The sequence below is a fragment of the Hemitrygon akajei genome, chromosome 12 (genome assembly GCF_048418815.1).
Source record: "Hemitrygon akajei chromosome 12, sHemAka1.3, whole genome shotgun sequence".
NCBI classification, from domain to species: Eukaryota; Metazoa; Chordata; class Chondrichthyes; order Myliobatiformes; family Dasyatidae; genus Hemitrygon; species Hemitrygon akajei.
The window spans coordinates 89459159-89472968 of NC_133135.1; the positions used below are offsets into that span (position 1 = coordinate 89459159).

The 13810-nt window shown below is 39.2% G+C and overlaps 1 protein-coding gene across 3 annotated transcripts in view; it reads left to right on the forward strand.

Annotated features, from left to right (window-relative positions):
• atf6 (activating transcription factor 6) overlaps positions 1–13810 on the forward strand; it is a 377097-nt gene that overhangs the window by 186183 nt on the left and 177104 nt on the right. For 2 of the 3 annotated variants that reach the window (XM_073063649.1, XM_073063650.1), the window contains exon 14: positions 6251–6362. The exons of the other annotated variant lie outside the window; for it this stretch is intronic. In XM_073063649.1, the coding sequence (XP_072919750.1) occupies positions 6251–6362 (112 nt within the window). The remainder of the gene's footprint in view (positions 1–6250; positions 6363–13810) is intronic. 3 annotated transcript variants of the gene reach the window in all.

Below are 13810 nucleotides of genomic sequence, written 5' to 3' on the forward strand. Positions count from 1 at the left end.
CGGCAGCGAGAGAGCCTTCTCAGCATTTAACATAACCATGAAGCCATTTTAATTAACATATGCAGTAACATAAAAGATTAACATAACAAAGAAGGCATTTGATTAACATACGCAGTAACGTAAAGAAGAAACCCCTTACACTAAGTAACTCCAACAGTGATTTGCCACAGGAATGCCTTCTTCACTGAACTACCACACCCAGACAAGGGTTAACACACACGTGGTATTCACAAAGGTTTTCCCTCACCAGAGAACCCACCCCTGTGGATTAAGTATGTGACAACCACACTTTCGTATTCGAATGGAATCAAACTCACCCTTATGGGCTACTTGGAGAGAGTCCAAATAGTGATCTCTTTGTTCTAGGTTTCTTCTGTTTCAAAACTTTTCTCTCCCCTCTTCTCTGCCACTGCCTCCAGCTGCAGCAACTGTGAGAGTCATTTATCAATACTCTGTATTGATCTTAACTCACCCCTTTGGGCTACTTGGAGAGTTTAAACCAGTGACCCCACTCACTGGTGTCTTTCCATGATCGAAACCATACTTGACAATCGGCACTGCTCCTTTTATACTGTTGGGGTAGTTCATCGCATGACACCCACAGAAACAAAGTCACAGATTTCCAGTACATCACGTACCGTCCCAAGAATTGATACTGGGATACATAACACACAGATTCCCAGTACATTATGTACCGTCCCAGGTTTTGAAACTGGGGTTCATAGCAATCTATCTATCTAGCTATCTCTCTCTCTTTGTCCCTCTCACAATAACTCCTTGCCTGTTCTCCATCTTCCTCTGGTGCTCCCCTCCAGCTTTCTTTCTCCCCAGGCCTCCCATCCCATGATCCTCTCCCTTCTCCAGCTCTGTATCCCTTTTGCCAAACAACTTTCCATCTCTTAGCTTCATCCCTCCTCCTCCTGTCTTCTCCTATCATTTCAGATCTCCCACTCTCCCTCCCACTTTCAAATTTCTTACTATCTCTTCTTTCGGTTAGTCCTGATGAAGGGTCTTGGCCCGAAACGTCGACTGTATTTCTTCCTATAGATGCTGCCTGGCCTGCTGCATTCCACCAGCATTTTGTGTGTGTTGTTTGAATTTCCAGCATCTGTAGATTTCCTCATGTCAAGTTTCTTATTGTCAGGATCGTAAGTGAACCATTTTTCTTTGCTAAGGATTTCAATTTCTCTGTGTAATCAGAAAATCCATGACTATAATGAAACATTGTACAGTTTCCTGCTTTGAGTCTTTATTACCTTGACAGGTTGAGCCCCTCTTATCTGAAAGTCCAAAAACTGAAAAAATCTGGAATTCAAAATTATTGAACCCTCTCATGATGTCACAATTTGAAAATTCTGCAAGGCGTAGGGAAGTCTGTGTGCACCACAGACAATTCTGAGAAGTGACTTCCCACATGTTAATGAAAAATAGAAAAACACTGCATAAAGTAAAAAGTGGCAGTCTTGATCATGTATCGTCAGCGTTGGAGTGAGCATATGCTGCTTAATGGTATTGTTGGTATGAAACAAACAAATGCAGCTATTGTGATGAACTGAGAATTGAAGGTAATTGTGAATATTCAGCACACTGGTTGCAGAAATATAAGAAAAATCATGGCATTAATTTTTAAAAGATTTGTGATGATAAAGCGTCTGCTGATCACAAATCAGCAGAGAAATTCATTGTGTTTGCCAAGATTGCTGCATCAATACATCTGTGTGATGAACAAGTTCAAAACAAAGGCTGCTTATTGGTAACATGTAAATTCAGAGTCGGGAATGATGGGATGCCAAACAGCCATTGATTGTCCAGCTGGGCGGCCGAGGTAGTGATAGTTTATCTTTCTGATGGTTCTGATGTACACATTATTGTTTTGTGCTCAAAATTAATAAAAGTACCATATAAAACTAACCCTCCCCCATCATAGTTGCGGTGGAACGGCATTGGTTTGAAATCAATGACAGATATGAAGCCAATCACAATGCTGAAACGTGGTAATAGATATGATTGGAGGTAGTCATTTAACTCTGACTGTTTGTGGAGGACGTCAGACTGCTCAAATTGTGGACTGTTCACTGTGGGCTTTGTACCAGCCAGCTGTACATAAGCTGTATATGTAATGTAACTGGATTCCGTGTTTAGACTTGGGTCTAATCCCCAAGGTATTTCATTTTATAGATGCAAGTATTCTAAAATCTGAAACACTACCAGTCCCAAATATTTTGGATAAGGTTCGTTCACCCTGTACCATACCAACAATTTACAAAAAAGGGATTTTCCAGTTAACTTTACTATATCCTTTAATATTGATGCAAGTTCAGTGCTGCAGCATCTCCTAACTTAGAAACGGAAAAGCCAAAGTTTCCTCAGAAATCCAAACATTTGGTATGATGTACTAACATGATGAAGGAGGTTTTCCTCAGCATTGTGTTCAGTAGTTGACTCTCTCTGTTGAATGTCTCAGAGGCTTGAGTGCTGCAATCCAGGGGTTCCCAGTCTTTTTTATGCAATGGACCCTTACCATTAACAGTGGGGTCCGTGGACCCCATGTTGGGAGCCACTGCTATAGACTGACCAGAATATGCACAGATTTATTGTGGGTCCTTTGCCATGTATTTTGATGTTCAGACTGTGTAATTGAGCTTTTTATAATCTTTAATTGGTGCAGCCCATTTGTTGTCCATGTTTACCATTCTGTGTATGATGAGTGGTAACTATTATTTATCTTCACAAGCCTGCTGTACCCAAGCATAACTCCCCTAGTGAGTAGCTAATCACAATAAGCTGTTGCTTCTTTCCTGAACTGCTGCATTCCTGAGTGAAGCTGTCGTGTCAGACCAGGTTTGCAGAATATACAGCTAGTTTAAGTCTGGAATCCCAAAACATTTCACTGTGCAGTGATTAATACCTTAAAGCCATCAAAGGCAGGAGTAATGATAAAAGTTTCAGATACTTCATCCAGAACTAGCATCTGGTTCTCTAGAAGAGTAAACTAGATGCTGGTTATAGAAGGAAGTGTCTCTTGGAACTGACTGCGATTCAATGTTGCTGTTTGGAAAATCAACTGATCGCAGAAAATTTTACACATCTTCTAATATTTGTGTTGAGTGAAAGACATCAGCTAATTGTGTCAATGATATAGCTTGCGTACGGAAATATTGACCAATAGTTGGCATCAGTTGGAAATGAGGGAAAAATCTTGACTGACATCCATATCTGGATGATCATACCCATATGTCACTTCTCTACATAGACATAAGTTAGTCAATGCAAAAACAGTAGTTCAGGCAGAACAAATCATGCTTCATAGAACCATAGAACATTACTGCACCGAAACAGGCCTTTTGGCCCTTGGCTGTGCCAAACCATTTTTCTGCTGAGTACCACTGACCTGCACCTGGCCCATATCCCTCCATACACCTCTCATCCATGTACCTGTCCAAGTTTTTCTTAAATGTTAAAAGTGAGCCCGCATTTACCACTTCATCTGGCAGCTCATTCCACACTCCCACCACTCTGTGTGAAGAAGCCCCCCCCAATGTTCCCTTTAAACTTTTCCCCCTTCACCCTTAATGTATGTCCTCTGGTTTTTTTCTCCCCTAGCCTCAGTGGAAAAAGCCTGCTTGCATTCACTCTATCTATATCCATCATAATTTTATGTACCTCTATCAAGTCTCCCCTCATTCTTCTACGCTCCAGGGAATAAAGTCCTAACCTATTCAACCTTTCTCTGTAACTCAGTTTCTCAAGTCCCGGTAACATCCTTGTAAACCTTCTCTGCATTCTTTCAACCTTATTAATATCCTTCCTGTAATTCGGTGACCGAAGCTGTACATGATACTCCAAATTTGGCCTCACCGATGCCTTAACATAACATAACATAACACCGATAACCTCACCATAACATTCCAACTCTTATACTCAATACTTTGATTTATAAAGGCCAATGTACCAAAAGCTATCTTTACGACCCTATCTACCTGTGACGCCACTTTTAGGGAATTTTGTATCTGTATTCACAGATCCCTTTGTTCTACTGCACTCTTCAGTGTCCTACCATTAACCTTGTATGTTCTACCTTGGTTTGTCCTTCCAAAGTGCAATACCTCACACTTGTCTGTATTAAACTCCATCTGCCATTTTTCAGCCCATTTTTCCAGCTGGTCCAGATTCCTCTGAAAGCTTTGAAAACCTTCCTCAGTGTCCACTACACCTCCAATCTTTGTATCATCAGCAAATTTGCTCATCCAATTTACCACATTATCATCCAGATCATTGATATAGATGATAAATAACAGTGGACCCAGCACTGATCCCTGTGGCACACCACTAGTCACAGTCCTCCACTCAGAGAAGTAATCCTCCACTACCACTCTCTGATTTCAATGGCCAATGAGCCATTCAGAAATCTAAAATGTGTTGAAGCAATTTAATTGGAACAAATTTTGTTAAAGCACTCAATCATCAATCATCTTCCTTCTTAAACCAATATTTTCATTTCCAAGTTAGCATTTCTTTGCGAACGTTCAGAGATTGATTAATTGATTTTCTTCTTTATGACTAGTTTTGATTACAGAGCTTAAGGTAAAGGAACCCTTAGGAAGCAGTGATCGTAATATGAAAGAATTCACAATGCTATTTGAGAGGGTGAAGATAGGTCAGGTGTATCACTATTACAGTGGAGTCAAGGGAATTACAGAAGCATGAGGGAAGGGCTGGCCAAAGTTGATTGGAAAGGGACACTAGCAGGGATAACGACAGACGCAGGAAAGATATATCCCAAAAACAAAATGAGTGTTCTAAAGGGCGGATGAGGCAATCGTGGCTGACGAAGAAAATCAAAGATAGCATAAAAGCTAAAGACGGGGCATATAATATCGCAAAAATTAGTGTGAAGTTAGATTAGGAAGCGTTTGAAAACCAGCAGAAGGCAACTGAAAAAACCATGAAAGAGGTGATGAAATATGAAGATAAACAAGCTAATAATATAAAAGAGGATATCAAAAGAATGTTTTCAACGTGTAAAGAGTAAAGGACAGGTGAGAGTGGGTATTTGACTGCTAGAGAGGTAGTAATGGGGGCCAAAAAATGGTGGACAAACTTAATAAGTATTTTTCATCTGTCATCACTATGGAAGGTACTGACAGTATGCCAGAAATTTGAGTGTTGGGGCAGAAATGTGTGTATTTGCTATTACTAAGGGGAAGATGCTTGGGAACCTGAAAGGTCTGAAGGGTAAATAAGTTATCTGGACCAGATGTATTACACTTTAGGGTTCTAAAAGAGGTAGCCTAAGAGATTGTGGAGGCATTAGCAGTGATCTTTCAAGAATCAGTAGACTCTTAAATAGTTCCAGAGAACTAGAAAATTGCAAATGTCAATCCATTCTTTAAGAAGGGATGGAGACATAAGAAAGTAAGTTATAGGCCAATTAGCCTGAGTTCAGTGGTTGGGAAAGATATTGGAATTGATTATGAAGGAAGAGGGTTCAGGTACTTGGAAGTACAAGATAAAGTAGGCCGAAATCAACATGGTTTCTTTAAGGGGAAATCTTGCCTGACAAATCTGTTAGAATTCTTTGAGGAAATAATAGGCAGGGCAGACACAGGACAGTTAGTGGATGTTGTTTATTTGGATTTCAGAAGGGCTTTGACAAAATGCTGCACATGAGGCTGCTTAACAAGATAAGACCCTTGATATTATAGGAAAGATACTAGCACAAATAGAAGATTGGCTGACTAGCAGGAGGCAAGTACTGGGACCAAAGGGGGACTTCCTGGTTGGCTGCCAGTGACTAGTGGTGTTGTGCAAGGTTCGAGGTTGGGACTGCTTCTTTTCATGTTATGTATCAAAGATTTAGATGTCTGAACTGATGGCTTTGTGGCCAAATTTGCAGAAGATACGAAAATAGCTGAATAGGCAGGGAGACTGCAGAGGGACCTGGACAGATTTATAGGATTTATTGCCACAATAAATTCTGCGAAGGCCAAGTCATTGAGTATATTTAACGTGGAAGTTGATAGGTTTTTGATTAGTCAGGGTGTTGGGGGTTACGGGGCAAAGGTAGGAGAATAGAATTGAGAGGGATAATAAATCAGCCATGATGGAATGGTGGAGCAGACTTGATGTGCTGAATGGCCTAATTCTCCTGTGTCTTATGGTCTTATATATTTTTTTCCTTTTAGATAATACTTTCAGCAGTATTGCCTCATGTTTCTCATGTTTTAACCCATACTTCTCACCTTGACAGAAACTCAGGGAATGAATTGCAAGTTTATTATGTGCCAGACAGACATTATCCAAGCTTCTTTGAAGCCATCCGTAGAAGAGGGGATACATTTTATCTGATATCATTTCGGAGGGTAAGTCTTATGTTTTTGTTGTGAGGATAAGTACATGCTTTCTCTTTGTTGCTCTGACAACCATAGCAAAACCAAACCGTGATAATATTTATCTTTTCCATATTATTTGTTGTTTCTGAATGAATTGGTCCTATGGGCAATAGCAGAAAAAAAAGCCATTCGTGGAATTTAGTTGATGATATTCGATTAGCCAAAGATGGGTAACTCAATGGAGATACTAAAATTAGACTATTAGAACATTGAAAGAATCAATTGTTAGTATTTAAAACGTTCTGTTGAGCATTTCAACTTGATGCAGTACTGAAAGCTTCAAGGACTCCCACAGATTTGATGTCAGGAGTGGAAAATTGGACTTTTGAAGAGAAGTGGAGATTCAGTCGCCTCAGATTTTGTATAATTGGAGTCATGATAAATACAATTACATTAACTTAAGCAACACAAAACTCAGTAAATAAAATTCCTATTATTTTTACTTTATGTTATTTGAACGTGTCGGCTCAGTTAAGACAAGTAGATATGTTGGTTCAAGGTATTAACATCTGTGTCAATGAGTTTGATAAATTCAGATTGATTATTTCCTAAGTATGAAGTGATGGATTTTGAGTTTGAGCAAGGATCTGGAAAATTAATGCTTCACAGTGTGGTGAATAGGCAATAAGGGTAAAAACTGTTGATGAACAGAGACATCTCCTAAATCAGTGCTGTTGCTAGTTTTCAAATACTGTAATGTAAATTGGCAATGCTAGCTGATAACTAAGCTTGAGTGTTCATGTTGCAAATATGTTGCATTAGAATGGTTTCAGATCATGTTACAGCCCTGGAAATTGTACAGTTGAGTCATCACTTGGGTCTAGTTTTCGATTGAATATTCTCAATACAGATGAGAGAGTAAACTTGTCCAATCCTGTTCATCTATTTGAGACTGAGAAATAATTTTCATCACTCAGTGTCTTTCAGGTCATGAAAATAATTTTTTTTGGTGTCATCCCTGTCATTCAAATCATTCTAAATGCTTATTTTGTCTATCATTTTGTATATTGTTTATTTAGTAGTTTGAAACATTCTCCAATTTTAGCTAATACCCTTTTGTACTAATGTTTTGGTTTGCACAAAATGGTGTCCTTGCTGTCTTGTGTATGTGCCTTTTAATATTTGACTTGGATCACAGAAGTCCAGAAGCCCACCTTTTGGTTGTCTCCTGTTTAGTCTGTAAGAACTGTTTTCTCTACCTCTGTATTCAGGGATGTGAACTTTAAAAAGCAATAACATTTTTATTTGATGCATAATTCACTGGTTTATATATTCCTTTAGACACATTCATATTTTTGAATTAAGATTATTCAATTCATTAGCATTAAAGACTTGTGCTTCACTGGAATATATGTGACAAAGATAAGTAACGGTGAGGAAGTGATCTTTCAGTTTTCTGTCAGCTGAAAGACCTCCATTTTCTCCAGTTGTATGTTTCATTGATAGATGGATAATTAGTTAAGCCATTGTGCGGGAGTTTGCCATAAATCCATGTAAAGTAGTGAGGGAATATGAAAATTAAAATTGATTTTTATCAGTCTCCAGAAACTTGATTATGTAGTTGAAATTTAAACAATGCAGTATTAGAAAAGTAGATGGTGATCTGTTTAGGTTTGTGATGTAATCCATGAATCCTCAGTGTTACAACAAAATACTATGCATTATTTAAAGAAAACAAGGAGCTTAATTGTTATTCTGTGCAATGTTTAGCCCCCAAAACATTGCAAAAATGTGGTCAGACTCCTGTATGGACATTAGCTGTTTTTTAACAGAAATTTTCTGATTGGAAAGTATTTAGTTGACTGTAAAATATTTTCCTGAAGTCATTAAATGTGCAAAATTAATAGAAGCATTTCCTTTTTACTCTTTCCTCCTTGAACGTGATGTGTTTTATTTCAGATTATTGGATCGTATTAATAGGGTCAAAAAGAACATTGTTTGCTATTGCCTGAAAATATCAGCACCTGGGCTATGGTCGCTAAGATAAGGTGAAAGGCAAGGCTTAAATTAAGCCTCAAATTTATGATGGTGCATATGGCAAGCATTTGTGATCACATTGTACAGCATGACAACTTCTGTCTGTGAGAATGAAGGACTTCAAACTAGACAGGAACATTGGGCAGCATGTTGTTAACAATTGTAATGGTGAACAGACATCATTTTTTATTTTTGTGGAATAAATAGCCTGAAGAAACTGGTGAACCACTGTGTATTTCATACTATTTATGCAGCAATACTAAAACCTGGCTAAGTGGTTTTGGCAACACAGTGCTTCTTTGTGCACACTGAATTCCTCCCTGAAATAGCTTCATTGTTTGAAATTGATTTTCAGGCATTTGGTAATGAGGAACAGCTCGATGTTGGAATTTGTCATTAATTCCTGATTCCAGATCATCTGGGCGAATTTATTTAGATATTTGTCCTGCAAGCTTCTATGTTGAGAATTTGTATTTGGTGACCTGAAGTTTATCTTTTTGACATAAATAGATATGGGTGTGTTAAAAGGTTTTAAAAGAAATGTACTCAAGAAAGGGATGTGGATTAGAGAGTTCTGTCCATTATTCAAATACAAGGACCAGCTCTCCAAGACCTACATCTGATTGGGACTTCATCTTTGGAGATGACACATTTGGTATGTGGTGAAAACTAAATGGTTGGCTCTATTGTACATCAGTGCAGTAAATTATTTGAGTAAGTTTTGTAAACATGGGCATCTTTCAAATTGTTTGCATGTCAAAATCAAGGCCCAAGTCAATTTTACCATCATATGCATCTATGCACAAGCACAATGCAGAATTCACCTGCAGAAGTCTCATTTTTTTGCATGGTGAGGGGATGGGAACACCAGCATACATCTGTGACATACTTGTGGCAATGCCATCAGCCAGCTCCCAAAAGGCAGGCAAATTCCTCTTTATTTCGCCATTCTCCTTGGCAATATGGTACAGATTCTGTCGAGCATCTACATGGAGATAATAATTCTGGTCATAACAGAGCAGGTTGTGGTCGGAACCCCTCAACTCAGATAGTGATTTTGGCATTCTGTGAAACTGTACTTTTGAAAATACTTTAAAAAAAAAATGTTGATGCTGAAAATCTGAAATAAAAATGAAAAATGCTGTAAACTCTCCGCATCTGTGGTAAGCGAAACTGATCAAGGTCCCTTCACCAGATGAATGGTCTTTGAGTTGAGACACTTTCCACAGATGCTCCCTGATCTTCAGAATGTTAAATCTTCTGAAGATAATTTTCTGTGTATCTTTGGCATTTCATTCTGTCCAGTGTTATTTCTTATAATTTTTTAAGGAGAATTGGAATTGTTGCATGCTGCCCTTCATGAGGAGGGCCTTGTCAATTTGAAATTAGTTTAAGAAAAATATGCTAAAAAATTCACTGTAACCCAAAATTTTGGAATGATTTCCTCTATAGTCAGGTGTATTGTGTAATTAAAATGACGTGGTGTTGTTTTGTTAAACCTCCTTTGCTCGTACCAAAATAGAGCTTCAATTTGCTAGAACAAACTTCCATTGTCTTGCTTCATTCAGTAGCTTGTTTCAAACATCAGGTAACCATTTAATATCAGCAAAATGTAAAGCCAAAATGTAAATCGCATCTCTGAAGCCAGCTGGTGTCCTGTGAAATTCAAGGTGGCTACCAGCTGGGCTAAAAAGTCTGTATATGATCAATTACTTCAGAGGTTCCAATTGTTTTTTTATCTGAACTGGCTTTAGCATTTGCTTGCAGTTTTGCAGTTTGCATGTGTTACGTACCCCTATTGGCTCTAGTCAATGGGTGTCGGGGAAGCAACTTACCGTAGATTCCGGATTTTAAGCCGCTACTTTTTTCCCACATTTTGAACAGCTTTGAACTTTGCGGCCAATAATCCGAAGCGGCTAATGCATGATTTTTTTCATGCCGCCTCGTAAACATTTTGCCTCATAACAGTAGACCAATAAAATTGATGAGTAGTTCACAGAGGTCCAACGAAATTGTACGATAAATCAAGCGCACTTTCACAATTAAATTATTGTAAATCAGTCATTTGTACTCACCCTCATCAACATGGAAAACACTCGAAGCATTGTGCTGCCTACTTAGTTTAAACTATATTTGTTTTCTGTACTACATCGCGGGATGCTATGACGTCACACCCGGTTTCGCGGTGTCTTGTGGGAAAATGCCGGTTTGCGATAAACGGAAAGGAGGGGGGGAGCGCATTACGCGAGCGGCTTTGGATCTGAGCGAACTCTGCTTTTAAGTTAAAGGTGATCAAAAACTTTTCCTGGTAGGCTGCAATATATATATTTTTTTACCAGTCGTTAGGAGATATTGGAATGTTGTTCAGTAAAGAAGTATACGCAATGTATATTTAAAAGTAGCCGCGTACGGGCACGGTTCGAAAAAAAGCATTTGCAATATGTATTTGTTTTTGTTACCATATGGATTTAATTAAAAGTTAAAAAAATCCTCACGTGTAATATCTTTCTGTGTAAATATCTCATATTACAACGTGGGACACCTGCGGCCGAAAATCCGGTGCGGCCTAAAATCCGATGCGGCCTTTACAATTAAAAAATTGATTTTATTTCTAAAATTAGAGCCAGCGGCTTTTAATCAGGTGCGCTCTGTAGTCCGGAATCTACGGTAACAACAAGTTCTCCCTCAGTGTTGTGTGTTGTTTGTGACAGGAAAAGGGACAGTCATAGGTGGTCCTATTTGCAGTATATTCACAATATTTACAGAAGTGATTCAGGGCAACCAAATCTAAGAGAGTAATTCAAAAACCAAAATCCACAATATGAAAACACAGGTCAGAGCATGAAGATTACAAATTCGTTAATGTGGAAACTAGCGTGATTCTTTTACTATCAATTCTCTCTCCCCAGCTGCTCTCTCTTTTTTTATCCCCCTGTTTCCCAGATGCCAAATTCTATAAATTGGGCTCACCAAATCTCGATTGGAGCAGTCCAGACAAGACAGATCCAGCAGTGCTCTAAATGGAGATTGACAGCAGCTCAGCTGGATAGAGAGAGAAAGAGAAAACAGAAAACAAAAACAGAGGCACACATGGGCATGCGGTGTGAATGCACATAATGGCATGTAAGAGATGCTGCATTCTACTCTTAACTGCTGAAAAGATGAGCACAGATTTGATCAGGAGATTTGACGTACATGATTCAGAAACAATGCTCCTTATTGCTAATGTTTCTGAGAATATTTTTAAAGTAACCTGACCTCTGCGAATGTTGCAGGTTCACCATTGCATAGTCTAATTCTGCAAGGGGTACTGTCTTCAGTATTCACTCTTTCCATTCCAGAACATCTGAGATCAAAAAATAGAATTCGTCTTACTCTGCCTTGACCCACATCTCGTATATTTCCTGAACTATATAACAATTACAGCATGGAAACAGGCCATCTCGGCCCTTCTAGTCCGTGCCGAATGTTTACTCTCACCTAGTCCCACCTACCTACACTCAGCCCATAACCCTCCATTCCTTTCCAGTCCATATACCTATCCAATTTTTTTAAAAATGACAAAATCGAACCTGCCTCTACCACTTCTGCTGGAAGCTCGCTCCACACAGCTACCACTCTCTGAGTAAAGAAGTTCCCCCTTGTGTTACCCCTAAACTTTTGCCCCTTAAGTCTCAACTCATGTCCTCTTGTTTGAATCTCCCCTACTCTCAATGAAAAAAGCCTATCCATGTCAACTCTATCTATCTATCCCCCTCATAATTTTAAATACCTCTATCAAGTCCCCCCTCAACCTTCTACGCTCCAAAGAATAAAGACCTAACTTGTTCAACCTTTCTCTGTAACTTAGGTGCTGAAAACCCAGGTAACATTCTAGTAAATCTCCTCAGTACTCTCTCTATTTTGTTGACATCTTTCCTATAATTCGGTGACTGGAACTGTACACAGTACTCCAAATTTGGCCTCACCAATGCCTTGTACAATTTTAACATTACATCCCAACTCCTATACTCAATGGGCCAGGCAGCATCTATCGGGAGAAGCACTGTCGACATTTCGGGCCGAGACCCTTCGTCAGTGCTTCTCCCTGTAGATGCTGCCTGGTCTGCTGCGTTCCACCAGCATTTTGTGTGTGTTGCTTGAATTTCCAGCATCTGCAGATTTCCTTGTGTTTCCTATACTCAATGCTCTGATTTATAAAGGCCAGCATACCAAAAGCTTTCTTCACCACCCTATCCACATGAGATTAATATGCACCATTATTCCTAGATCACTCTGTTCTACTCTGAACATCTTCCTTCTCTCCATCTTCCCACTGTCATAACAGAGATAGAGTTTCTCTTGTCCTTACCTACCATCCCATGAGCCTCGGCATTCAGCACATTATTCTCTCCAGTCTTCAATGGGAACCAACTGCTAAACACATCTTTACCTCCTCGCCCTCACCACTCTCCGATTTCTGCAGGGATTGCTCTCTCCTTGAAGCCCTTGTCCTTTCAGCCCTCTGCATTTATCTCGCAATTATCCCTGCAAGCAGCACAAGTGTAACACCTACCCAAGCACCTCCCTCAACACCGTTCGGGGCCAATAACCAGTCCTTCCAGGCCAGACAACACTTAAGCTGCATTGGTGACATCTGACATAGATTAGGGACTGACTGCTTTGTTGAGTACCTTCACTCCATCTGCAACAGGCAGGAGTTCCTGGTGGCTAACTGTTTTAATTCCACTTCTGATTCCCATTTGAACATGTTGGTCCATGGCCTCTTGTGCTTGATGATAAGACTACTGTCAGTTGGCAGATCAAGCTGACCTACTGAGTTTCTCTAGCATTTTCTCTGTATTTCCAGCATCTACAGAATCTCTGTGTTCTTTCTTTGTTCCTTGAAGATCTGCATTTATACATCATTGAGTAGATTGCATGCAATTTTTATAACAGTGTATGATGTGAATATCTCATTGGAAGAAAAATTCTGAAATCATCAGTAAATCAACTCCTGATCATGTTCATCAACATAGAATAACTCTTATACTCCCTGTTTTTTTTTAATCACATTGCATTTAATTGAATTGACTTTATTTCTTATATCCTTCACATAAATGAGTAAAAATCTTTACGTACAATCATAGTATTTTATTATAACTTATAATAAATAGAACAGTCAATGTAACATATAAATACACTCAAATCAGCGTGAGTTAATCAGTCTGATGGCCTGTTGGTCCTGGCTTTTATGTTGCAGTACTGTTTCCCTGATGGTGGAAGCTGGAATAAATTGTGGCTGGGGTGATTTGGGTCCCCAATGATCCTTCGGGCCCTTTTCTCACACCTGTCTTTGTAAATGTCTTGTATCATGGGAAGTTCACAACTACAGATGCACTGGGCTATCCACACCACAGTGCAGAATCCTGTGATTAAGGGAGGTACAATTCCCATACCAG